General features: G+C 35.8%; 1 protein-coding gene across 1 annotated transcript; it reads left to right on the top strand.

The window, feature by feature from the left end:
* Window positions 1–7420: 7420 nt before the first annotated feature.
* Window positions 7421–25137, top strand: TYRP1 (tyrosinase related protein 1). Its single transcript, XM_058565795.1, has 7 exons — window positions 7421–7837; window positions 8992–9314; window positions 11776–11980; window positions 15464–15631; window positions 17770–17949; window positions 22788–22934; window positions 24106–25137. The coding sequence occupies exons 1-7, from the start codon at window positions 7453–7455 to the stop codon at window positions 24309–24311; spliced, it is 1614 nt and encodes a 537-aa protein (XP_058421778.1). The 5' UTR covers window positions 7421–7452; the 3' UTR covers window positions 24312–25137.
* The last annotated feature ends 272 nt before the right edge of the window (window positions 25138–25409 follow it).

The raw sequence follows: 25409 nt of genomic DNA on the forward strand, positions 1-25409 counted from the left end.
ATGATCTTACTCTTTACCAAATTTTCATTTCCTTTGTAGTAATTATCAGGCATTTCAGCAAACATATTTTGGGGATCATAATTCTCTCTCCCCAGCTAGATATAATTTCATTGAGGAAGAGGGCCAGTTCCTACTCTTCTTTTATGGTTGAGATATTGACTGGTATGTGAAGAATTTTACCCATTAGATGTATCCATTTATTTAGGAATTATGTCAGACCACTTCTAATGAGTGGCATGAACATAGCTCAAAGGAAAAAGGATCAGGCGAGACAATAGAATCACTAATGAGATCTACGTCTCAAAAATATTGATGAATCCTCCATCTGCAACATTAATAAATATATATTTATCATTATTATGCTGGCTATTTTGAGCCTTCAAAATAGCTAATGGTTGGTCAGTGGAAGAGAGACTACTAGCTGATCACCAAACCTATTTCCTCTTTTTCCTTGGCATATAGCTAGATTACGTTTCCCAACCTTCCTTGTAGTAGGGGGGTGCCAAATGACTAATTTCCAGCCGATGGAATTTTGTAGGAAGTGATGAAAGCTACTTTCAGGTCTGGCCTATTAAAAAAATCTTCCATTTAATAACACTCCATACTCCTTCCCTTTTCACTCTAGTGATGCAAATATGCATGGTGATCTTTGAAGCCATGTGTTGAAGATGGAAGATTCACAAAACGGAAGAAACATAATTTCTTTTACTTTAAGGAGAACCACTCTGATTAAGAATATCCATTTCACACTTCACATGAGGAGGAAATTAACAATTATGGTAAGCTACTAAGTGTCTGAGATTTGTCTATCACTGTAACTAGAGTTAAAAAAAATATGGTCAAGCATTCTTCCTTTTTGCACAGGTATCATGCTGAAGGAAGAGAAGAAAGAAAGGTCGCCACCCAACCTCCAAATTCACCTCACTCATGATGCCAGATTGGTGTACCACAGAAGTTACAGGGCTCTCTCATGTCCTTAGATAAAATGTATCTCAGAAGTAAGCCTCAATGTCCATTTTACATACACAGAGACTAAGTTCCAGAGCAGTCACATCCACAAATTATACATATGTATATATATAAAATATTATATATTACATATCTCTATATTTATATGATACGTATTATATTTATATAATATATGATATAACTATTATATATTCTATATATACAACTATATAATTATTTAACTATTATATATTATATATATAACTATTATATATTATATAATACATATCTATTTATGTAACTAATATAAATAGTATATTATATATATAAATTAAAATTATATACATTAGATTTTAGAAGTAGTTAATAAAAAAATGGTTTAGTATTCATTCTGTATATACTAACATCCTTTTTACTGTATGCTTTCTTAAATATTTCTTTTGCTAGTAAAATGTATCACTGTTTACATTTCATATGTATATGAAATATCATTCATATTTATATTATGAATATTATAATAGAAGTTAAAACAGAAACAGTGTCAACATTATTGATCTAGATTATATAGGCTTGATATTTTGCTCTTTTTTACATAATTTCAAAATATGGTTAAAAAAATAAAAAGTGAGCCAATCTGCTCATAATGTATATATATTTAAATACACGCATATCGTATATGTAAGTGATTTATAGGCACTTGGAGTATAATGGCTATACTACCCATCATTTTCAAAGCACCAACCCTGGTTCAGCCCCTTACACACAGTAGATGCTAAGTAAGGGGATGATGACCATGATGATAACCATAGAGATAGGTTTAGAAATGTCAAAATAACAGAAACTTTATGTTTTTCCAATATTATATTGCAGATATAATTTTTGGAAATGAGCACAATAATTTTAACTATACAATAAATGCACTACTTAATTACACTTCAAACACAAGTATCTTTGATTATTTTGACTTTGATGCCTAACACACACGTATTTAGAAATTTTTCTGCAGGAAATCTTACAAGATCATTTGCTAGAACAAGAAGAGTACAAACCATCAGTAAAAGAAATACTTTAAGGGGCCGGCCCTGTGGCACAGCTGTTAAGTGTGCATGCTCCACCTTAGTGGCCCGGGGTTCGCAGGTTCAGATCCCGGCGTGCACCAATGCACCGCTTGGCAAGCCATGCTGTGGCAGTGTCCCATATAAAGCAGAGGAAAATAGGCACAGATGTTAGCCTGGGGCCAATGTTCCTCAGCAAAAAAGAGGAGGCTTGGCATCGGATGATAGCTCAGGGCTGATCTTCCTCAAAAAAAAAAATAAAAATGCTTTAATAGTAACTTAGCAAGAAAGAATTTCACTAAACAGAAATAAAATTATTAACTGTCCCTATGCCAATATTTGCAAAATTGTGTTGAGTTTTGAAATCTCAATTAAGAAATTAATGACATATTTTATCAGAGACCACATTATCTGAGACCTTAGCTTCAAATATTCTGCCCTAAAATAGAAAGGTTATGTTTGACTGAATCTCTGCTTAGTGACACATAAACACAGGCCTAACTTTCTTCCCTTTTGCTTTCACTGAATTTAAGCTTCTCCATGGGGTAAAAACACATGACTGGCCTAACAGACGACTTTGAGTTGCTGTAATGCCTTTGGAATTCTTGCCATTAATCTAAGCTTAGTACAACTATGCACATAATTTAATAACATGTAATCCAATTGGACAATGAATATATTCAGTATCATTTGCCACAAATGATCACCAAAGATATTAATATTTATTAACAATTTTTCTGGAAAAAATAAAGGTGCTCCTGAAACTCTTTTTCTCCTCAATTGAACTTAAATTCCTGGTCCTCATCACTTAGATTTTTGATTACTTCCTTTATAAATGACAATCATAAGACTTCAAAGGAAAAAATAAGAAGGTTAGATCAGTCCTTATTCCTCAGATACGATCTTCACATCAACTGTGAATGAACACACAACCAATGGTGGAAACTAATAAATCTTATTCTGCTGCCAACGTTGTGTATTTCTTTTGTGTGTGTGTGTGTATTTCTGAACAGCCGAATCCTTAATTCTCTCTCAAGCACTCTTCCTTGTGCTTATTTTCCATTGTCTCTGAAACTATTTCTTTGGTTTAATAATGCTTTAATACTAAGAGATAATTTACATAATTTAGCAGAATCATTTACTTAAGGGTCTTTGAGCACTTGCTATTATTAACTGGTAATAATAAGTAATTATTCATTTTTTTTAAATGTATCATCGTTTGGTTCATGTTGTAGACAGATACATGTAGGCAAAGCTTCAGACTTAGCCCATTGTCCTATCATAAGGCAAAATTACTGTATAAAATTTAATTTCCATCAAAGAAATCTTAGAAATAATTTCTGTAGTGGGCCAGGGATTGTTGCACATATATTTTGAAATTCATTTCTGATCTATGCAGGATTATGGCATTTTAACCACTTCACAATGTTCAGTCAAAGAGGAAAGATGTAAGTACATTTTTATTTTTACACTTTGCATCAGCATCTTGAACGAGAAAACACCAGTAATCTGAGGAATGATGTCAGTATGTCAGTATATGGGGTAGAATACACTACTGGTTGTCTGCTTGCAAGTTTTCACAATGACTGGAGAGTGCCATTTCAGCTTTTCCTCTTTCTTCAATGTTTGAAATTCTTGTTTCACAAGACTACTCGTAACGTTGATTGGATATGTAGTAATAACAAAGGCATTGTGTAAAATACATTCCGGTCTACTTAGTTATGAATGAAGTATTAATTTCAGTAAAATTCATCTACTTTAAGATTTCTACCTTTGATTCATTTACTTATTAAACTAGTATTGATTGATTGTCTGCACTCTGCTGGTTCATTATATCTGAACTTATTTGCCCCTACACTATATATTTTTATAGATGAAGGACTGAGACTCAGAGAAACGAAGGCACTTGTTCAATGAAGCAAAGCTGCTGTATTTTATGACTTGAAATACAGCACTCTTTCCATTCCCCAGCCTTCTTTTTTAGAATGTGAACAAGACTTGCAAAGCACAAACATTTTGGAACCAAACTAAGTTCACTTCACAACTTGAAATTTCCACTTAAAAATTACATGATTTTTTTAAAAGTTTTTAATTTCTATAAGCCCCTGTTTCTTCATCTATGAAACCGAGATGAAAATAATATTTTGAAAGAATAAGAGATAGTATAACATTTAGGAAATAATAGACGCTCAATAGCTAATAAAAATATTGAAAGTAGCTTGTATCTATTCCATATAGTGAGAGTGCTGATTAATCACTAGGCTGGGAGTAAATAAATGAGATGTCTAGTGCTAGTTAATTTAAAAAATGGCCATATTCTGTCTTGGTGGTATAGGGGTTAAGTTCACACACTCAGCTTCAGTGGCCAGGAGTTCGCGGCTTCGGATCCCAGGTGTAGACCTACACACTGCTCGTCAAGCCATGCTGTGGCAGAGTCCCACACACAAAATAGAGGAAGACTGGCAACAGATGTTAGCTCAGAGTGAATCCTCACCAAAAAAAAAAAAAAAAAGGGCCATATGGCTCCCTGGAGATCTCTCAGGTCAATATTGAAAAAGAAAGACGAAAGCTTACCTTCTGATTAATGATAAATGATAAATAAGTGAAAAATGAATAAGTAATAAAACTTTCAGGCACTACTGTTCAGTACTACCAAGACTAAATCTTAAAAAGGGAGTAATGAATGATGGGGTTCAGGATTGAGAGGTCTATTTTAGGTGGGGTTGTCAGGCAAGGCCTCTCTGAAGAGGTAACATTGGAACAGAGACTTGAATGAAGTGACAGAGCAAGTCATACAAAGACCTGGGGAAATGGCAGAGGGAATAGTAAGTGTGAGGCATGGAGGCAGGAATAAGCTTGCCACTGAAGAGAGGAGTAACAGGGCACAGCGGGAGGGTGGTAGGAGGTTGTCAGAGACAGGAGGGGCCAGACCACTAGGCTTCTGTAAGCAGATGAACTTTATTTAGGTGTGTTCAGAAACCATTAAAGGGTTTTGTTGACAGCAGTGGTAATCACATCAGCTTTAAAAGGCTCTCAGGCTGCTGAATGGAGAATAAAATCTTGTGTGGAGAACAAACTCCTGTGTGGTTAAGCATGGAAGGTGAGGGGATAAATTAGGTTATTGCCCCAGGCCAGGTGAGAGATAATGATTGCTCCAAGTTAGACTCTCTTAGACCAGCTGATGAATGCAATTTGCATGAAACAAAGAGGAAGAGACAATGACTTCTGTGTGTTGGTTTTTTTCCTAAGCAATGAGATGAAGAGTGATTCCATCTACTGAGACGCTAAAGACTGAGGAACACGTTTTATAAATGTCTCCTGAACCTCTTAGACATCTCAGTGGACTTAGCGAGTAGGCAGTTAGACACGTAAATCAGACCCTCTGGAGAGAGACTGTTATTAGAGTTATTAACTTGGAATTCATCAGGATTCACCAGCTCACAGATGAATTCCATGTGACTGCATAAGATCACCCTTAGTAGTGATCTTCAAGATGGGATTCCCGCAATCTGCTAGAGGGCGCACAAATCCATTAGGGTCCAGAAAGAAAATATCACATCATTTTATATTTATTCTATATTTAATTAATGTTATGTGATTTGACACTGATGCCCTCACATGGTCCATATGACCCATTTATGCACCACACTGCACTCAGGGTGTCCTGAGGTGACTGTGGGGATTGTACACAAGAGGTGTAACGGGCAAAGCCTCATTTTTGTTTTGTTTTGTTTTGCTTTCAACATATGTGACAGACTGTAGTTTACTTACATCTGCACACATGACTATATATGAGTAGATTACCTAGTTTTTAAAGTAGTTTTTTAAAAACAAACATTTTATTTTGGAATAATCTTGGATATACAGAAAAGTTACACAGACAACACAGAAATTCCATATACCCTTCCCACAGTTCCCTTAATGTTACCATGAGTGATTTTAGTACCTTTGTCAAAACTAAGAAACCAACACTGGTACATTGCTACTAATTTTATTCAAGAGAGAAAAATGTGCTTGTCAAAAAAAATGCTACTTTGAGCCAGCAAGATGTCAGACTAAAGAATCAAAACAACCAAAAAGACTAGCTAAATAGCATCTTATATACATTATTTTTCACAATTAACTTTGACCTGAGTGGCTATGAAGCCTTTAAATATTGGTTAATGACTATATGAAGCCATTGAAATTAGAAAGACTTTTTAAAAATTTAAAATTAATGCCATTGGCTTAAGACTGCTTGCAGGGAAAGTAGGAAAGCAGAAGCCATTTAGTGGTCATCTTCTAAACAACAGAAGTAGCAGTGACCACCTGATGCTTTGCCACAGAGATGGACACCACCCCAACAGAGGTAAGGGAGCTGGAGTACCCTGCTGTCAACACCAGCAGGCACCATGGTAGCCAATGTCATGTGACTTGGTATAGTTGTACCTGATGTTTTTCTACCTCAATTTTTCTCTCTGGAAATTGTAAGAATAGCAGCATCTGTTTTCAAGACCAAACACAATCAAACACTACCATCAGGTATAAGCACTAGCCTATATCACTCAGAAAAAATAAGTAATGTCATTTCATCCTCTAAAGACATATTGCCAAGGGAAAAAATAAAATCTAGACAATGAAAACAAAAGTTCACTTGTTTCTCTGACATGTTGTATTCCAAATTAGTGCCTCTGACCTTTTCTTAAAATTTTAAACATCACAGGGCAATCAGTGGGAAGGGAATCATGTGCTAGACAAGCACATACTTACAAGGCAGAAAAACGCACTGAAGTGAAAGGGGATTAGGAAAGGGTGGAGAAGAGGACCAGCCCCTCCCAGTTTGGGTGAGCAGATTTAGGATTAGTTATCAGGCAGAAATCCACATGCAATTAACAGCTCTGACATCAGGGGAGAAGCACATATAAAACACTCAGCTCTGAGCGAGGTTCAGCAGGGAATCCCCCCAGGAGTTGAAGGTACTGGAGAGGAGCTCGATGGGGAGTGGGTGGACTCCCGCCCAAACTCCGTTAGGATGGGGGACTTCAAATCACCTGAAAATCTGCTCCCAGTTCCTTCAGCTCCATGGTTAAGTGTAATTAATGGTGGTGACCTGCTGATGAATGCTTTTGATAAATGACATCCAGGATAAGTATTTTTTTTTATACACAGAAATTAAAAATGAAGAAAACGAAATGACTAGGACAGGGGATTTAATTTTGTAGGTATTATACATGTCAAATTTTTAAAGGTAAATTACTATTTCTATCATTTGCTGGAAATGTCATGTTACAGATATGAAAAGCATTTTGAAGGTGGGTTGGAAAGAGCTTATGCCATTTATAACAGTACAAAAAAACTTGCATAATTCCGTTTTGCTTTCTCCTTTTCAGGTTGATTTTTATCTGTGTGCCCGTCTCTACACAAACGGCTGTGAACCAGAGCCTCGTCCTGCACTCTTACTTCAAGTAGAATGAAAGCTCATAAACTCTTCTCCCTGGGATACATCTTCTTGCCCTTGCTTTTTTGTCAACAGGCCTGGGGTCAATTCCCAAGAGAGTGTGCCACTGTTGAGGCTTTGAAAAATGGTGTGTGTTGCCCAGATCTGGCCCCCCTGTTTGGCCCTGGGACTGACCGCTGTGGCTCCTCATCAGGCAGAGGCAGGTGTGAGGCAGTGACTGCAGACTCCCGACCCCACAGCCACCATTACCCCCATGATGGCAGAGATGATCGGGAGGGCTGGCCCACTCGGTTCTTCAATAGGACATGCCACTGCAATGGCAATTTCTCAGGACACAACTGTGGGACTTGCCGTCCTGGATGGAGAGGAGCTGCCTGTGACCAGAGAGTCTTTACAGGTAAGTGAGGATAGGAATGGACACACAGTCATGCATGAGACTCAAAGCGCTTAATAGAATCCTACATCATGTGAGCTGGACGAGCACCTGGAAATCATATATTTCTATTCTCACTTTTCACTGTTGAGATAACTGAGGCTTAGAGAGGCTAAGAAATGTATTCAATTTAATGAGTTGAGGTTGCAGCTCAAGTCTTCTGACTAGTAATATTTCCTTCCAAAACATCTGTTGAGCAACCACCATATGCTAGGAACTGTGCTAGGTGTTTATGACTAGACCTTTCAGTAACTTCTCAAGGTAGTTATGCTCATCATCATAAGTGAGGTTCAGAAAGGTTAAATCCACATTGCTGGTACCAGGAGAACCTGGAATTCACACCGAGATCTGTCTAGCTCTAATCCATGCGCTTCTTCCACTACCCTTGCTGACTCATAAAGACATTTCCCAGGGTGATGATCAAGTTCAGCCATTTTAGATGATGAGCCTGGCCTGCAGCCTAAATAGCAATAAATAACAAAGCTTTACAAAGCAACAGCTAGCAATACTTGATTGTTTTCTATGTGCCAAACGTGAGACCAAGGGTTGAAGAGAACGTTCATTGAGTCTTTATTATGAGCCAGGCTCTGGTCTAATTTCTTTTTATGTGTGTACTCTTTAATCTTTACAACTCTACAAAGCTGATATTATTTTTACACACACTTCACAGATGAAAAACTGAGACAGAGAAATGTGTACAGAGTCATAGAATAGGTCTCTGGTCTTAACCACTATGTTATATACCACATACCATGTTTTCGAAAGATTTATGATATTAAAAAGGTAGAAAATTCCAAGACATATGCCAGTAATTAGCAAAAGTAAATCCAACAGGATCACAGGATCGTAAAGTCCACAATAAGATTAAAGAAAGCTAATATGAAGTCTAAAGTAAGTTGGAGAGAGAAAAAGAGTAAGGGAGGGGAAAAGAGGGAGAAAGCAGGCCTGAAGAAGGGATTTTAGTAAGGGGTATTTTTTTTAAGTATAGAAAGATTTGAGCATATATGCAAAGTATCCTTAATGGGTAAATGGGGCATGGTGTTACAAGATGATTATGCTCATTCTCTACCCACCCCCACAAGGCAGATGTTTTCTTGTTTGAATTTTGTATCCCAAAGTTAGGAGAAATCTTCTGGACTTAAGTACAGACGAAAAGAACCACTTTGTCCGGGCCCTGGATACGGCAAAGCACACAACTCACCCTCAGTTTGTCATTGCCACCAGGAGATCAGAAGAAATATTGGGGCCAGATGGCAACACGCCACAATTTGAGAACATTTCCATCTATAATTACTTTGTTTGGACACACTATTACTCAGTCAAAAAGACTTTCCTTGGGGCGGGACAGGAAAGCTTTGGTGAAGTGGATTTCTCTCACGAAGGACCAGCTTTTCTCACGTGGCACAGGTACCACCTACTGCAGCTGGAGAGAGACATGCAGGTATGCACGAAACGTTGTCATTTTCAGACCCTTCACAGACAGGGGACCTTGTCTGCAAGTCATGTTGATTCACTGTGTTCCGAACAATCAAAACATGTGCTGACAAAGCAATTTCATGTTATTAATCTGCCTTTAACATTCTAAGTTTCTCCCTGTACTAATTATTTACTTATTAATTAATCTTCATCTTTTATGACGTGAAAAGAAAGTAAGATCAATGATGAGGAAGCCAAATGAGACATTCTTAGGTGTAAATTAAAGTGTTGGACGTATTCTACAGCTCTGTAATTGAAAAAAGGACTCTCATATAGTCCGCAACAAAAGAATTTTATTTGTTATGTCTTCCTTCTCAAATGTAAACCAAAACCTTCTCCTGGTTTGGATGAAGCAAGGTGTATATACTTCTCGGTCTTCCAAGTCCCAAATATATACCTCATCCTTCCCGTTGATGATTCTTTCTAATATGGTAGAGGGTTTAAATGATGAAAAAAGCTCCCCTCCATTTATATTGTCATATTTTTCACTGAACACTATTTTTTTCCATACACCCTACCAATTTGAGGCTTTCAGAAGAACTTATTAAAAACATCACATCAGTCAGACATCATTTTTATTTAAGAAGCATTGGCTTTTTTGGCGTAAAGGGAACCTCAACCCAAACACAGTTATTTCCTGCTTATGTCTAATCAGATAAGCTCAAAGCACGTTAAAGTATCCATTGACATACTTTATTATTGTTCCTTTTACCAATTGCTGTTTCTTAAGAAAAGTATTGTAATTTTAAACTATTAGATTTCAACTAGGAAATCCACAAATTAAACCTGTTTTCTATGTGAAATAACAGCAATGAATCCCTCTCCCTAAGTTAAAATCTAAAAATTAACCTAAAAATATCTGAAGGCAGAAGAGATGTTTAGATTCATTTATTGCTTTGCAGTATGCTTGTGCCCAGCATTATTGCAAGAAAATAAATGGTTAGAAGAGAGAGAATTAATACACTAAAATACAGAATAAAATATTTGTATGAAAGTAGTCTATCCATATGCAGTTTGAAAGTGATTAAGTGAATTCATCTGATCCTCTGAACTTTGTATTTTATAGCTCTGATTACAAGTAAGACATTTAGTAGATTATGAGTACATAAATCTGTCATTTGTAATCCACTCCAGATCTTCATGCCTTCAAGTCATTTTCCCACGGGCACACCAAAATGAAAGGGCAGTTGGAAAGTATCTAAAAGCTTCAATTTTGCCTGTGTAAACTTCAGCCTCTATGACTTACATTTTAAAAACCCAACAGCACAAGGGATCCAACAAATTACAATCTAAATGTAACGCATCATTGAAATGCCACATGAATATGCTCCAGCTCTCAAATGTCAGTTACTGAACCACAAACTGACTCTTAATGATCCCTTGGAAGCTGTCACTAATTTTTGTGAACCAGAACAATAGCTTCTAAACGAGGACTCTAACTCCCTGGAGATCAATAACTGGAGATGCCTTGGAAAGGTTTTGGCCCTCTAAAACACCCCGAGGACCAGGAAATGCTTCCTAGAAAGGGTTTAAAGTAAAAAAGCAGAAATGTACTAACTGCTTGCAAGGTGAGATAAAACAATGGTGACCCCTGCATTTAAATCCCACACTCTAAATATAACTCCCAAAAGACCAAAAGGAATGAGAAATAGCAAGTACAAATATATGTTTTAAGGAACCCAATAAAATAAGCACGTGATCTTGAGTCCAGCATTTTTTAAAGTGTTGAGATCAGCTCTAGATGGAAACTAGAAATAAAGAAATATTCTGCTTCCCTTTAGCATTCCCTGTCTGTGTGAGTTTCAGGCAGAAGCTTGAGTCTTAATAGTTTAGATTTTGAAGCAGAGGTCTCTAAGTAAAGCACCTTTAGTGACCAGGCAGATAAAGATCAGTGTGAGAGAGCCGGTGTAGGCTGTGGCCAAATCAGAATCTAAATGCCTAGAGTCTTTCAAGTTAAATTAAAAAACAAAAAGCTCTGCTCTACATGACAAATTTCAAGGCTGGATCTTGTTCCAGACCAAGAGTTAGTGCTGCCTGGATTAGAGATAGGAAAATGAAACGAGGTGGAATTGTCAACGAGCAGAGGTTATTATTGATAATTTTTGGTATAATCAATAGAAATGTAATTATCTGCCTAAAAAAGAAAAGGAAGACCTTTCGCCTCCCCCAAAATCATTTGCAGAAACTTCCATATAATGAGTTGAATTTCATTCCCTCTAGTGCCTAAGTAACTCCTTGTAGTAAATTAGAAGCTTTGTTAAATCAGGTATTTAAGTCCCCCAGCCTCTCAGACACCACTGATACACTAACTGGTTCCAAGGTGGCTGAAGAGAACTAATAGAAATAGACTACCAGGGAGTAAACCGAGCAAAGGAGGAGAATTTTAACCAAAAGCAGAGAATGCTAACAGAGTTTCTGTGATCTAGGAAATGTTGCAGGATCCTTCTTTCTCCCTTCCTTACTGGAATTTTGCGACCGGGAAGAACATCTGTGACATTTGCACTGACGACTTGATGGGATCGAGAAGCAACTTTGATTCCAGTCTTATAAGCCCAAACTCTGTGTTTTCTCAATGGCGAGTGGTCTGCGAATCTTTGGAAGATTATGATACCCTAGGAACTCTTTGTAACAGTAAGTTCCAAATGACACCTAGGATTCAGAGTTCCCTATTAGATAAAGAGATTAAATGTGCTGCCTAAAGGCCCTTCATTCTACTAACTGCAAACTAAAATCAACTTTTATTATAGAGAATCAATGTGCAGATAGTCACTGAACAACTAGGATCTTCGAGGCATTCTCTAAGGTGCTGCGGGGGAAAAGAAAGTGCCTGTACATTTTTCATTGCTACTCTCAAGCAATTTGGTCACTGCATTGCTCACTTTCTTATTTTGGAAATGTCTAGTTGTATAAATTAATCCTCTTAGTACACTTAGCACTGCCTAGTAGTCATGTGCCTTGTGTTGGAATTTCACAGAAAATGTTTCCCTAGGAAATTTGAAATATGCAGAAAGAGGTGAAAGTGCCCTGGGAGTAAAAGATTGTTATAATAGTAATAATTATTAATATAATTATTATTATATTACTGTAATATATTATTATTATGTTGATCTAGTCAGAGAGTTTAAGAAAAGGAAGATACTGCACAGAAGATGTCTGCAGCTGGCTGCTTTTCAGCTGTCTCAGAGTAAACACAAAAAGAGAATGCTTAACCAGTTGTCCTAGCATCCTTTCTCCTGTGATCTAAACACCATCCTTACCATAGGTCAAGTTTCTGGTTTATGTGTCTCTGTTCCTGAGATTTCTATTCTCTTCCTTGGATCATATTATTATCTGTCCCTGTGCTACTAACACAAGGTCTTAATTATTAGAGTTTCCCTATCCCATCTTATTTTTCTTCTTCAGGCATGTCTGGCTATTTTGAACTTTTGTTCTTCCATATAAAAACTAGAATTATGGTGGATTTAGTCTATTATTTTATTCATAATATATTTATTCTGCATATACTTTTTTAAGCATCAAATATTAAATTATTTTGTAAACTCAAAAAGAGAATATTCTAAATGGAACAAAGGAATTAGGTAGATTTTTTAACCATGAGAAGATTACTTAGCTGTGCATAGGAATAAGAGAGGTGATAGTGTGTGAAATTTTCTTCCACAGAAGTTTAAAAATTAGAATAAATGTTTATTTGTTTGGCATGCTGAATGAGTGGTCCCACATTGTGGCAGGGAAATGAAATTGAGGATCAAGATATCTTTAGACACCAAAACGTTTATCTCTTTCTGACAAGGCTATTACATTTTGGCCTGGGAGTTTTCCAGACATTTCGGATCACCCTGATGATTGGATACCAAAATACAGCACAATTGAAATGGGTAAATTAAATTATAGCATAGGACAGAAGAAGAAAAGAGAGGAGATTTTGTTTTCATCACACTTTTTCCTGTCAATTAATATAACACAACTCATAACTCAGACACACAGTTTCATGAAAATTTGAAGTTATGTATATTTTAGGTGAAACAGATTTCAAGATTACCCCTTGCCTTAGTTCGAGATATAAATATCAAGCATTTTATTTATTAGGCCAATGAAAGAAAAAAGGAAACTAACATTTTATTGAACACATATTATGTGTCTGATATGGTGCCAAATACTTTAATATGATTTTTCATTCATTCGTGCATGGAAATTCTACAGAGTTCCAAGCCACAGGATGTTATAGGTGCAATGACAGAAGTTGTCCATGTGTAAACAAATTTAAAAATCACTAGGTTAAAATGAAACTAGTTGAACTAGTTTCTTTACTATCAAAATTCTCTGCTGTGAAACTTCCTGAGGGCAAATTAGGATGTAGTGTTTTTGAAACCCATATAATCAATACTTTTTCTTGGGATTTACTGAAGCTCCCTGGACAGAAATCCCCAAAACATCAGCTTGAATTGGTAGTTTAGCCCATACTGTCTGAAAGTTTTGATGATAATGTACACCTAAAAAATGCACATGCACTTTTCAGTCTCAATATAGGAATATGCTTTATTTTTATATTATAAAAATATTTTTATATTATAAAAATAAAGTTAGCAGGGGTTGGCCCCATGGCGTAGTGGTTAAGTTCGCACACTCTGCTTCGGTGGCCGGGTGTTCGGAGGTTTGGATCCCGGGCGTGGACCTACACCACTCGTCAGCCATTCTGTGGTGGTGACCCACATACAAAATAGAGGAAAATTGGCACAGATGTTAGCTCAGGGCAAATCTTCCTCCCCAAAAAAATAAATAAATAAAAAATAAAGTTAGCTATGCTAATCCATCGGGTACCAATCATTATGTTAATTATAAAGCATACAACATAGGAATTTTGATGAATGAGGTAAAGTGAATATGAGTAGATAATATAATATTATCTCTCCCATCCCAGTGGATTACTCTGTATGTCCCATCTAGGATGCAAACACTCACAAACATTCCTCTCTGGACACCACTGAGAGACGCTAAAGCAAAATGCTTCTAACCAATCTCCTCTCCTCCCACCTACCTAAGGCTTCTCCCCACTTTCTAATGAATTAAATGCAATCTTCTCATATTGCTTTTCAATTTCTTCACAATACAGTTCTGGTTTAGCTTCCCATCTTTCACACTGTCCACTAATCTCTTTACACGGCCACATACCCCAGGCAAGCAATTCCCCAAATAGGCCCTCTTTTACAGCCAACGCCATCTATCCCATATAACAACATACACCAAACAACTATGTAGCATCTATTATATGCCAGGTACTGTACCAAGACTGGGGGATGTACTGGTGAGCAAGAACAGATAGAGTTCTTGCTCTGATGGGGCTTACATTATAAGTAGAAGAAAGCTTATCATTTCTGGTTATTACCTCTCTGCCTAAAATGTTTGACTTGTAAAATTTCTCCTATTTCATCTATGGAAATTCTCCTCAGTCCTTCAGGGCTCTTTCTGGAGCAACTCAACCAGGAAGGATTGATATCCTTCTCTCTCTCTCTCCCTTCCTCCCTTAAGGCATCTATCCTATTGTCCCTAGTATCAAAGCTGTTTGTTTACCTGTTTGTCTTACTGCCCTTAAAAATTTTTAATTATTTCTGACATCAGTGGCTGAAAAATCTGTGTTGATTGAAATATAGACCACTTCCCAAAGAGATTTGAGGTTTTCTTTATTTCTCTGAAGGCTTGAAACAGATAGCATTTAAGTACAAAATTCCATATATATGTGAAATACAGATTTCAGTGTGGAATTTAGGTTAAGGAGATTATTTTGCCAAAATTCAATTTTCCACGGAATTTTCATTTTAATACATTCTTGTGAAAGAAGCATATGTTGATTTAGCAATACCAGGGCCTCTGTCTGTTATTGTGATCACCTTTTTCTTCAGATGATTTTATGTATCACATATCTGCTCTACTCACAGAAGTTGGACACGATAACTTAGATTTTCTCACTTTAATGCCACTAAATAAGCATTTTTAAATTTTCTCTTCTACCAAGAAGAACATATCTTTCAGTGTTCATGCTCTGTATAAAATTTTAAAGAGCAATGATAAGATCTCTAAACATTCTGTAAATGTTTGCACACCCCATCTTTTTCCCAGGCACTGAAGGTGGGCCAATTAGGAGAAACCCAGCTGGAAATGTGGCTAGACCAATGGTGCAACGTCTTCCTGAACCACAGGATGTCGCTCAGTGCTTGGAAGTTGCGTTATTTGACACACCTCCTTTTTATTCCAATTCTACAAACAGTTTCCGAAACACAGTGGAAGGCAAGTCAACAAAATCCATGCTTTGAATTGACCTAGTTATCACAGTAAACTGAAGTAGTATTCAAATTCAGATCTCTTTGAAAAATCTTTAAATGCCATATTGATGCTATGAGTTTATGTGGATGGCGCTGCCTCTTATGATGTAGTCACAATTCTGTGCTCAAGAAAAGCTTTCTTAAAGAAACGTGTCAGAATGAAACTCTTTCTAATTATCAGAGGAGAAGCCCTGGGAAATTATTCCCCCATCTTTTAAATACCTAAAAGGTATTTAAATTCAAATTTCTGGTAGGTGGTTGGCTGCTGTGTGTTTAACTATATCAAATTCTAGTACAGGCAAATAATGCTCAAGACTTTGAGAGCTTATTAAAATGTTTTCTTAAGAAAAAAGAATAACAATAAAAAATTCTGAATAATTAATTGACAACCAATAAAGCCTGGTTTGGGCAAATGTTTTATTTAGGTCTGTACTGTCCTGTAACTTTTTTTAAGGTCTATAAAAATTCAAGCTAGCATCTAGTGATATTTAATTTGGTCTTCCTTATTTAATTCAAAGTATTTTAAAGCTGATGAAACTGCGGTCCAAAGAAGTGAGTGAAATGAATTTTCCAAGATATTCAGCTGGTTAGTAACAGAGCACAGATTCAAATCCAAGTTTTCTAAGTCCAGTGTCTTTATACAATAAATTTTGGTACCTCTAAATCATACTTGATACATATTTTAAAGTTTTAAAAGACTAGAATCACATTTAACTTTATTATAAACTTGGTATTGTCAAAACTTATCTTAAATATAGCATTGTACATGTTAGACCCCTCTCTGGAAAAAAAAAATGGGAGGACATATCTCTGTCCCCATGATCTGAGATACTTGGTGAATAATCTGATCATTATTTTCAATTCTCTCCCCTTTCATCATCAAAATTATACGCCATTCTGTTCTATCTTTATGTTAATTTTAATAACTATATATGAATCATTGATGTGGAGATGATTCAACAAATAATCACTATATTTTGACTAAACTGGTATACATAAACTAAGGCTATAAGTACTGATTTCTATAAGAATGTGCAGAATGTGTCTTATTGATGCCCAATCAAAAGACGAATTATACTGATTTCTTGACAGAATGTATGAAAAGACTAATGCTCAGCCACATGCCGTGTACATTATAGGCAATCCTTAAACATTTTTTTAATCAAAAAATAATGGAATAAATGTATGAAAAATGAATATATAAATGAGTGACTGTAATTATACAAGTGAGTTAATGTATTTTAAATTCTAATCTCATTTTGTAATATACAACCTTTCCCTGCTCTCCCACTTCTGGTCCTTCAAGCCAACCAGACACACTTATAATTCCATCTGAGTCATAGACCCTCTATTTTTGTTTGTGATCTATCTTCATCTTCTCCCTAATATATATGCATGATGTATATAATATGGGGATGTATATGGGAAATATGTTATATATAATATATATGAGATATATATAATATGTACATCATATGTAATATGAGAATACATATGTGAAATATATATAATATGGAGAATATATATTTAGAAATACGTATGGAAGAGAGATCATTATCAAAAGTTCTATAAATGTTCTGACAGCAGGCTTTCCAGATATTTAAAATCAGTACAGAGATAGTAAGAAAGCTCTGATAAATTATAACTTCTCCACAAAAATAACTTTCCAAAAATATACATGCTGACAGTCATTCAAAAGGAATAAGGTAGGAAACTAAAGTAACATCTGGCAATTTAAGTTCAGGACAATCAGAGCGTTGCTCTCCCAATTGTGTCAGCAGTTTCTAGCAGAAGATGGAGATTTCCATTGTCTTTATTTCCGTGTAGACCAATGTTCGCCTTGTCGAAAGAGAGTGTTCTATATATTTTGACTGATATCCTTTGCAGGTCATTATTTTTAACTTGAAAGCTACATTTAGAATGTCGTGCCACTAGCTTAAAGCTGACCTAGCTCTGAGCAGAGGGGCAATGCTATTATATTAAGGTGAAAATTGACTGACAAGCTTAGGAAAAATTGTTTCCCAAAATAATCACTGCTGTTGACTTGAAAAGTAAGATATTTGTGAGGGTTTTTACTATTCTCATCCTTATTTTTATATCTAGGTTACAGTGATCCCACAGGAAGGTATGACCCTGCTGTTCGAAGCCTTCACAATTTGGCTCATCTATTCTTGAACGGAACAGGGGGACAAACCCATTTATCTCCAAATGATCCTATTTTTGTCCTCCTGCATACTTTCACTGATGCTGTCTTTGATGAATGGCTGAGGAGATATCATGCTGGTGAGACACTTTCATATGCTTTTTGCAGGCTCAGCAAAGGAGACTGTTCAGATGGCAGAGCTATCACTGTAGACTAAGCACTTGACACACACAAACTACACTTCAAAATAAGGATAAAATAGCTCTAATGCCTAGCCATTTCCAAATATTCCAAACCACTTTGAAAATGCAGACAAGAAGTCTCTCAGAAGAGTTAGTATAAGACGATATTTACTAGCATTCGCTAGGACTAAGCAGGTGATCCCTTCTCGTTTTTACTATGTAAAGATAACCACCACGTTTCCCAAATTTTTCTTCCTTGTATCTTCCAACGAACATTCTCACTGCTTTTTAGTATGAATGGGAAAACCTTACAGAGCTCCTCTTTGATATCCAGAAAGAAGGAAAAAATTATACTCATAATCCAGTTTTGATTTTTATGACTTTATGGCCTCTCACAAATGGAAATTTTGTTCAACTTGAAAAGTTAATGTTGGTTTTTATATCACACCGTATAAAATCTCTTTTAAGTTCATTTTAAAGCATTCTTTAAAATATTATTTAAAAGGCTACTTTTTCTTCACTTCTATTCAGCTGAGAGGCTCACTTTACTTTTTAATGAATGTTCTTCTACTGATTAAAACATCATAAATTTTCATATTTTAAAAGTGTTCTAAATTTTGGCTTCTGTGCCTTTACTTCATCATGCACATAAACATAATATTGGAGATTGACTATCTATTGATTTATCTATCCAATTCGGCCAGTCTCTTATTCCCCTGTGTGTATGTGTATGTGTGTGTGTGTTGTGTGTGTGTATGTATGGTAGAAGCCTCTAATCCAACCTGATTAGGGCCATTAATTGATGAGTTGGTCAAAATAGTTTGTTCTATCAGAAAACCATTTAAGAAACAAATAACTTCCATATAAATATTCACTTGTCAATCTGCTGTGAATTCACTTATCAGAATTCGACATCATTTTTCATGTGTACTTACATACATACAAACAACCACAATGAATTACCTGCAATTTACAGTGTCCATTCCTTCAAAGCAAAACAAGAAATTAACAGCCCTTGAGATGCAATCTGAGTTCAGTATTATTCTAGATTTTCATAATGCTTCCCTAGCCCTTTACAATCATATTGTCCCCTCCTAATTCTAGAGCAATATTTCAGCCATTCATCTTTAACAAATCTTTCCAAAGCATTCAATTTATTTATTATAAAAATGACATCCCTTTCTTTTTACAATCATAATTATCACTTTATGTATGTTTAGCTAGATTACTTTTATTACAATAACAAGTAAACTGGAATTAGTAGGTTTAGGAATGAACACAATAAACTTTTGTTAAACATACACTTCTGGGAACTAGACAGCAACGTACAAGCTGTAGTTATTCAGCCATCACAATGCCATGGAATTCATTTTTCAAAGGAAATGGAGAATCTTGGATAATCTGGCAAGTCTCTTAATTGCAGATTTCTTTCAACTATGAAAACATGTATTCCTTTGCCTTACATATCTTGACTGAAAATATAATTTTTTCACATTCATAATAATTTGTTAAAAGTTCTCCAGATCTTAATCTAAAGACCATTGATGAACCAGAAAAACACCTGTTTCGTAGTTATTTTGCTTCTGTTCGCTTGGTTTGTACTACATATGGCATAAGGCCTCTCAGTTACCTGGATAGTAGTGGAGGGAGAAATACCATAAATGACAAATGGAGAACTAACCTGCAGCATATTTCTGATAAAACTTGGCCATAATTTATAGGACAAGCCAATGTAAACACCTATAAATGGCATGAAAGCTAAACTCAAACAATTAGCTACTTTCTTAAATATTCTATGTACCTGCAAATCTTCCTTGGAAAACAATGTCATAGAACAACTATGTTAGGAAGGAAAAAAAATGGAAGAATTTCTAAAATTATCCATGTAGGAGAAGTCTGTTGAAAATAAGTCTAGGAGTGGAGGATGGAATTATTTTTCAAAATGTATCAAAAGGTTTTTATAGAAATAGGAGACTCTTCAAAAATCATAGAATTATAGAATTATTAGGATCAGCATGGAACAAGAATTACATTTTACAGCTGAAGGAAATTACAGTCATTCACAGTGCAATGTCCATTACACAATCCTCTAATTAGACATAAGAGATAGTACAAGGTAGAAATCCAAACTCTAATATAATGTTAATTTCTATCACTAACATTTTGTATTATGTACATATTTAATTCAATTCCCTTTTTTTTCCAACTGAAAATCATGTGAATTAAGTTTTAAATATAGTAGCCTGGAAGTTCAGTGCATTTTTTCAGAAGAAGCAGTTTATACATTTCTCAGACCAATCACGACTTTACGTATTATGCCCTGAGAGAAACGAAGTGATCACATACACACTTAAATCCTTTCACAAATATTATTTGATTCCTTATCTTGGCTATTGTGAATAATGCTTCAGTGAAAATGGGAGTACCGATATCTCTTTGAGATACTGATTTTATTTCCTTTGGATGTATATCCATAGGGATTGCTGGATCATATGGTAGTTCTTTGTAATCCTCCATACAGCTTTCCATAATGGCTGTAGCAATTCTCACCAGCAGTGCACAAGGGTTTCCTTTTCTCCATACCCTCACCAACACTTGTTATCTCTTGTCTTTTTGATAATAGCCATCCTAACAGGTGTGAGGTGATATCTCATTGTGGTTTTGATCTGCATTTTCTAATGATTAGTGATGTTGAGTACCTTTTCCTATACCTGTTAGCCATTTGTAAATTATCATGTTGTACATTTTAAATATATAGAATTTTTATTTGCCAATTATGCCTCAATAAAGCTAGAAAAAATATTATTTAGGCATCTACTACTTCCTAGGCAGTATTCTAGCTATCAGAAATACAGTAGCACACAAAACACACAACAATATTTTCCCTCCTGGAAATTTTGTACCTGTTGGTAGGATTGACAATAAACATATGTAAATAAATATATAGTATGTTAGATGGGGGAAAGTCTGTGTAGGCAAATAAAATCAGGAAAGGGGATAGGGAATACTGTGTGAATATATGAAAGATCATCCCAAGACACAGGAACAAAGGAGCCCCCTGGGGGGAGTGGGGAGAGAACAGAAGGAGATAATAAAGTCAGAGAGATAACAGGGGGCAGATCCTGAAGAACGTTGGATTTAGCTCTAAGCGAGCTGGAGGAGCTACTGAAGTGTCTTACATAGGGAGGGTACATGACAATCCAATTGTGATTGTTATTTTTACTATTATTCTTCCATTCATTTTAATAGACATAACTTTCTCTTTCACGCTGGGTTGAGGCTGATCAAGTCAGGATTCAGTAGAAAGGTGAAATGGGAAGTTTAAAAAAATAAGTAATTAACTTTAATATCTAATTTTAATAAATAATTAACAATAATACACCAAAATGTGAGTTCCTTGAGAGCAGGAATTTTGTCTGTTTTGTTCAATGCTATCACCACCATGCTTAGACCAGTGCCTGGCACTAGTAGGAGCTCAACAGATTTTAAAAGATAAATACTCACTTAGCATTAATATATAGTAAATTTAAAGTCACTATATTTTAAAGTAACTAAATTTAAAGTTACAAAAATGTAAACACTGCCTGCCATTTCTATGATCAATTGTTCATCAAAGTAGGTGTTACAACACTCTTCTGTGCTTCACAAGATCACAGTGACTATCCAACTAATACACTTCTTGCAAACAAAAAAAATAATACTTTGCTAGCCTTCTCACATATTCCAACTCTTCTAAATATATCCCCACTAATGTCCTGCCCAACCTCACTTCCAGCTCTGGTTTTGTGATGCTCCATTTGGTGTTTACTGACACTGACATAAATATAGAACAATAACAACAAAAAAGAACAATCTGTTGCCACAAAGAGCGTATCACTCTTTTTAGCCCTAATGACGAAAACTCACTAATATAAATGCCTATGACTTGTATTTAAGTAGAAAGAAGAGAGGTGGCAGGAAGCAATAGGGTTCTAGGAACTTGATTCAAAATTCTGTGTTTTTGGCTAACAAAGTAAAACCTGGGGAATAAATAAATATTTATTTCTCTAAAAGTAAACAGGGGGGCCAGCCCGGTGGCACAAGCGGTTAAGTGCACGCGTCTGCTGCGGCAGCCCAGGGTTGCCCGGTTCGGATCCTGGGAGCACACCGACGCACTGCTTGGTAAGCCATGCTGTGGCGGCATCCCATATAAAGTGGAGGAACATGGGCATGGATGTTAGCTCAGGGCCAGTCTTCCTCAGCAAAAAAAAAAAAAAAAAAGAGGGAGATTGGCAGATGTTAACACAGGGCTGATCTTCCTCACAAAAAATAAAATAAAAAAAAATAAAAGTAAACAGGAAAAATACTAAACAAAAATATTCATAGTCAAGCACAAACCTCCATTAGATACTCCTTCTCTCAAATCTAAATTATAGATGATGCTACAGCAAACTGCAGGTTCATCTTTCTATAGCTTTTAAAAAAAGTTTAATGAATTTTATTCAAATTAGTTTCTGTAATTTAAAAGTAAAAAATTAATGATCATCATAGATGATAAAATGCTAAAACTTCCTTGCTTTTAAGTTTTCTTTTTCTATTAGATGATATGTTAGTGCTATGCTCAAAGCATTCGAACTCGGTTTTATGCAATTCCCTGTTCTGCTGTAGTGAAACTTTTCTATGTCTTTATTCAATATAAAATATGAAAGACTATTTTAATGTTATCCTTGAATATTTCCGGTCACCTTCAGAATATAATAATGTAGTAATACTAACTCTATCACGTCTATTAACAAGGTGTCTTTGACATGTTTTAGATATATCCACATTTCCACTGGAAAATGCCCCTATTGGACATAATAGACAATACAACATGGTGCCATTCTGGCCTCCAATTACCAACATAGAAATGTTTGTCACTGCTCCAGACAACCTGGGATATACTTATGAAGTTCAATGGCCAAGTGAGTATTGAAAATGTATTTTTACTGTGAAAATTTCCAAAAGCAAACTTGTTACCTTTAAAGTAATCACAGTATTTCTGAGGCTTACATTTTCCACTTGGATTTAGAAGCTTTCATTTGGATTCTTATCTGGGGATAAAGAGAGTGAATTTAACATTTGTTGAGAGCCCACTCTGACCTGGTATTGAGCTAACTATATAGCACACTATCTCATTTAATCCTTACAATCCTCTGAGTTGAGAATTAGAATCCTCATTTTTACAAATAAGGAAGGTGAGGCTTAGAGAGGGTAATTATCAAAGATCACATTTCTAGGGCAGGCCCATGGCTTAGCGGTTAACTGCGCGCGCTCCACTACCAGTGCCCGGGGTTCAGATCCTGGGCGCACACCGACGCACTGCTTCTCCGGCCACGCTGAGGCCACGTCCCACATACAGCAACTAAAAGGATGTGCAGCTATGACATACAACTATCTACTGGGGCTTTGGGGGGAAAAAAAGGGAGGAAGATTGGCAATAGATGTTAGCTCAGGGCGGGTCTTCCCCAGCAAAAAGAGGAGGATTAGCATGGATGTTAGCTCCGGGTTGATCTTCCTCACACACACACAAAAAAAGATCACATTTCTAATAAATAGGTAGAATGAGCTTTGAGCTTAATTAAGCCTGTGTGATGTTCCCCAATTTTTCTACTACACAATGTTGCTTCCGTTTATTTATTCAAAAAAAAAGGTGGGATGAGATACTCTGAGCTGTTTTTTCTGAGATTTTGAAATTCAAAACTTTCTTGTTTAATTTTAAATCTGCTTTTCATCAAAGGCAGTAGGGTATATTGGAAGAGCACAGGATTTGGATTCTAAAAGACCTGGGCTCCAAAACCAACTCTACTGCCTGCTAACCAATGACATTGGGCAAGTGACTCAAACTCAGAGCCATCATTTCCTTACCTTTAGAATGGAAATAATGATAACTATCCCAGTAGGTTCCACTCATTATGAGAAATTAGAAAGTGCCCTTCATGCTGACGGGTGCTGTAATACACAATGTGGCCAACAAAAATTAAATATGAGGATTTCTGTCAAGTACCTGGAACAGTGCCTAAATTTAGGATATCTGGTTTTGGGTGGCAACTATTTTACTATTTATTTTTTGCTCTCATTTTATTTTTCTAATAGGTCAGAATTTCAGTATTTCTGAGATTGTTACCATAGCAGTAGTTTCTGCTTTATTACTGGTTGCAGTCATTTTTGTGGGCGCTTCTTGTCTGATTCGTGGCAGAAGCAACATGGATGAAGCAAATCAGCCTCTGCTCACTGATCAGTATCAACACTATGCTGAAGAATATGAAAAACTCCAGAATCCTGATCAGTCTATGGTCTAAGAACAAATGACCCATTCTCTTATGCGTTAGTATCACAAAACCACTTGGTTGAAAAATAATAGATTGAGTTACTAACTATATTTTCTTTCACTCTGTTACTTTCTTCCTTATGCATGCATATGTTAAAATTAAAACTTTAGATATTATTTTCCAGAACTGAGAAGAGCTACAATCTTTTCAAAGGGTTCTATTTTTCAGCTCTATTTAAAATGGTAGGTTGCACCAACTCCACGGTGTTTAAGCAGATAGCATGAAGATTTTTGTCATGTTTTAAAGGTCAGCTGTATGACGATGTACATAATCTGCTGTGCTTTGTTTATGTGTAAAGAAAAATCCTGATTGATAGTAAATCCCTGATTTAAATACTTGAGTAGGCACTTCTACAATGTTAAAATGTAAATACATTTCCATTCCTTGACATTGACCAACAGACATAAAGGAAGCCACATTTATTAGTCAAAATATATTATGTGGAGTTATAAATGGGATCCCAGTTAACTCTTCAAATTGGCCTTCCCCTTTGGGCATCAGCATACATTATTTAGTCTAAGGTTCAAGACCACAACAAAATCACAATCTTTGTCACACTTTGGAGAGGTAAAAGCTTCACTTTGTTAAAGAGACAGTTAATCCTGCCTACGTTTGCCATTGTGTTCTCCTCTCTCTCAATTCACTGAGAAAGGAACTACCCATACATACATTTCACCTCTCGGTTCCTCTTCTAATATCTCAGAGGTCCACAAAGGTGGAGAATATGCATCATAGTGCTCTACAAATAGCATTCAATTCATTGTGTTTAATTTGAATCCCATTCTCTTATCATTTATCAGCCTTTCATGTATTTTCAAAATAAAATATTAAAATATTATTTCATTGGTCACCTTTTTCTATGTAATTCTGCAAGAATGTCATCTTTTTTTTCTTTCTATCTTCTAACATAAAGTATTTTTCTCTCTTTTTGATCTTGTGCTACTGAAACAATATTCCCAGTGAAAAATTCTATAGGCTAGTCATAGTGAACAAACATTTTAATTAATTGGTGAAAGGAAATAATAACAATAGCAATCATACACTATAGAATATGGATGGTCTGATATT

The sequence above is a fragment of the Diceros bicornis genome, chromosome 22, assembly GCF_020826845.1.
Source record: "Diceros bicornis minor isolate mBicDic1 chromosome 22, mDicBic1.mat.cur, whole genome shotgun sequence".
NCBI lineage: Eukaryota > Metazoa > Chordata > Mammalia > Perissodactyla > Rhinocerotidae > Diceros > Diceros bicornis.

Coding starts and splice junctions, on each gene's coding strand:
- TYRP1 (XM_058565795.1), top strand. CDS start 7,453: ATGAAAGCTCATAAACTCTTCTCCCTGGGATACATCTTCTTGCCCTTG. Junction 9,315..11,775: donor AGCTGGAGAGAGACATGCAG/GTATGCACGAAA, acceptor TCTGTGATCTAG/GAAATGTTGCAGGATCCTTC. Junction 22,935..24,105: donor TTATGAAGTTCAATGGCCAA/GTGAGTATTGAA, acceptor TTTTTCTAATAG/GTCAGAATTTCAGTATTTCT.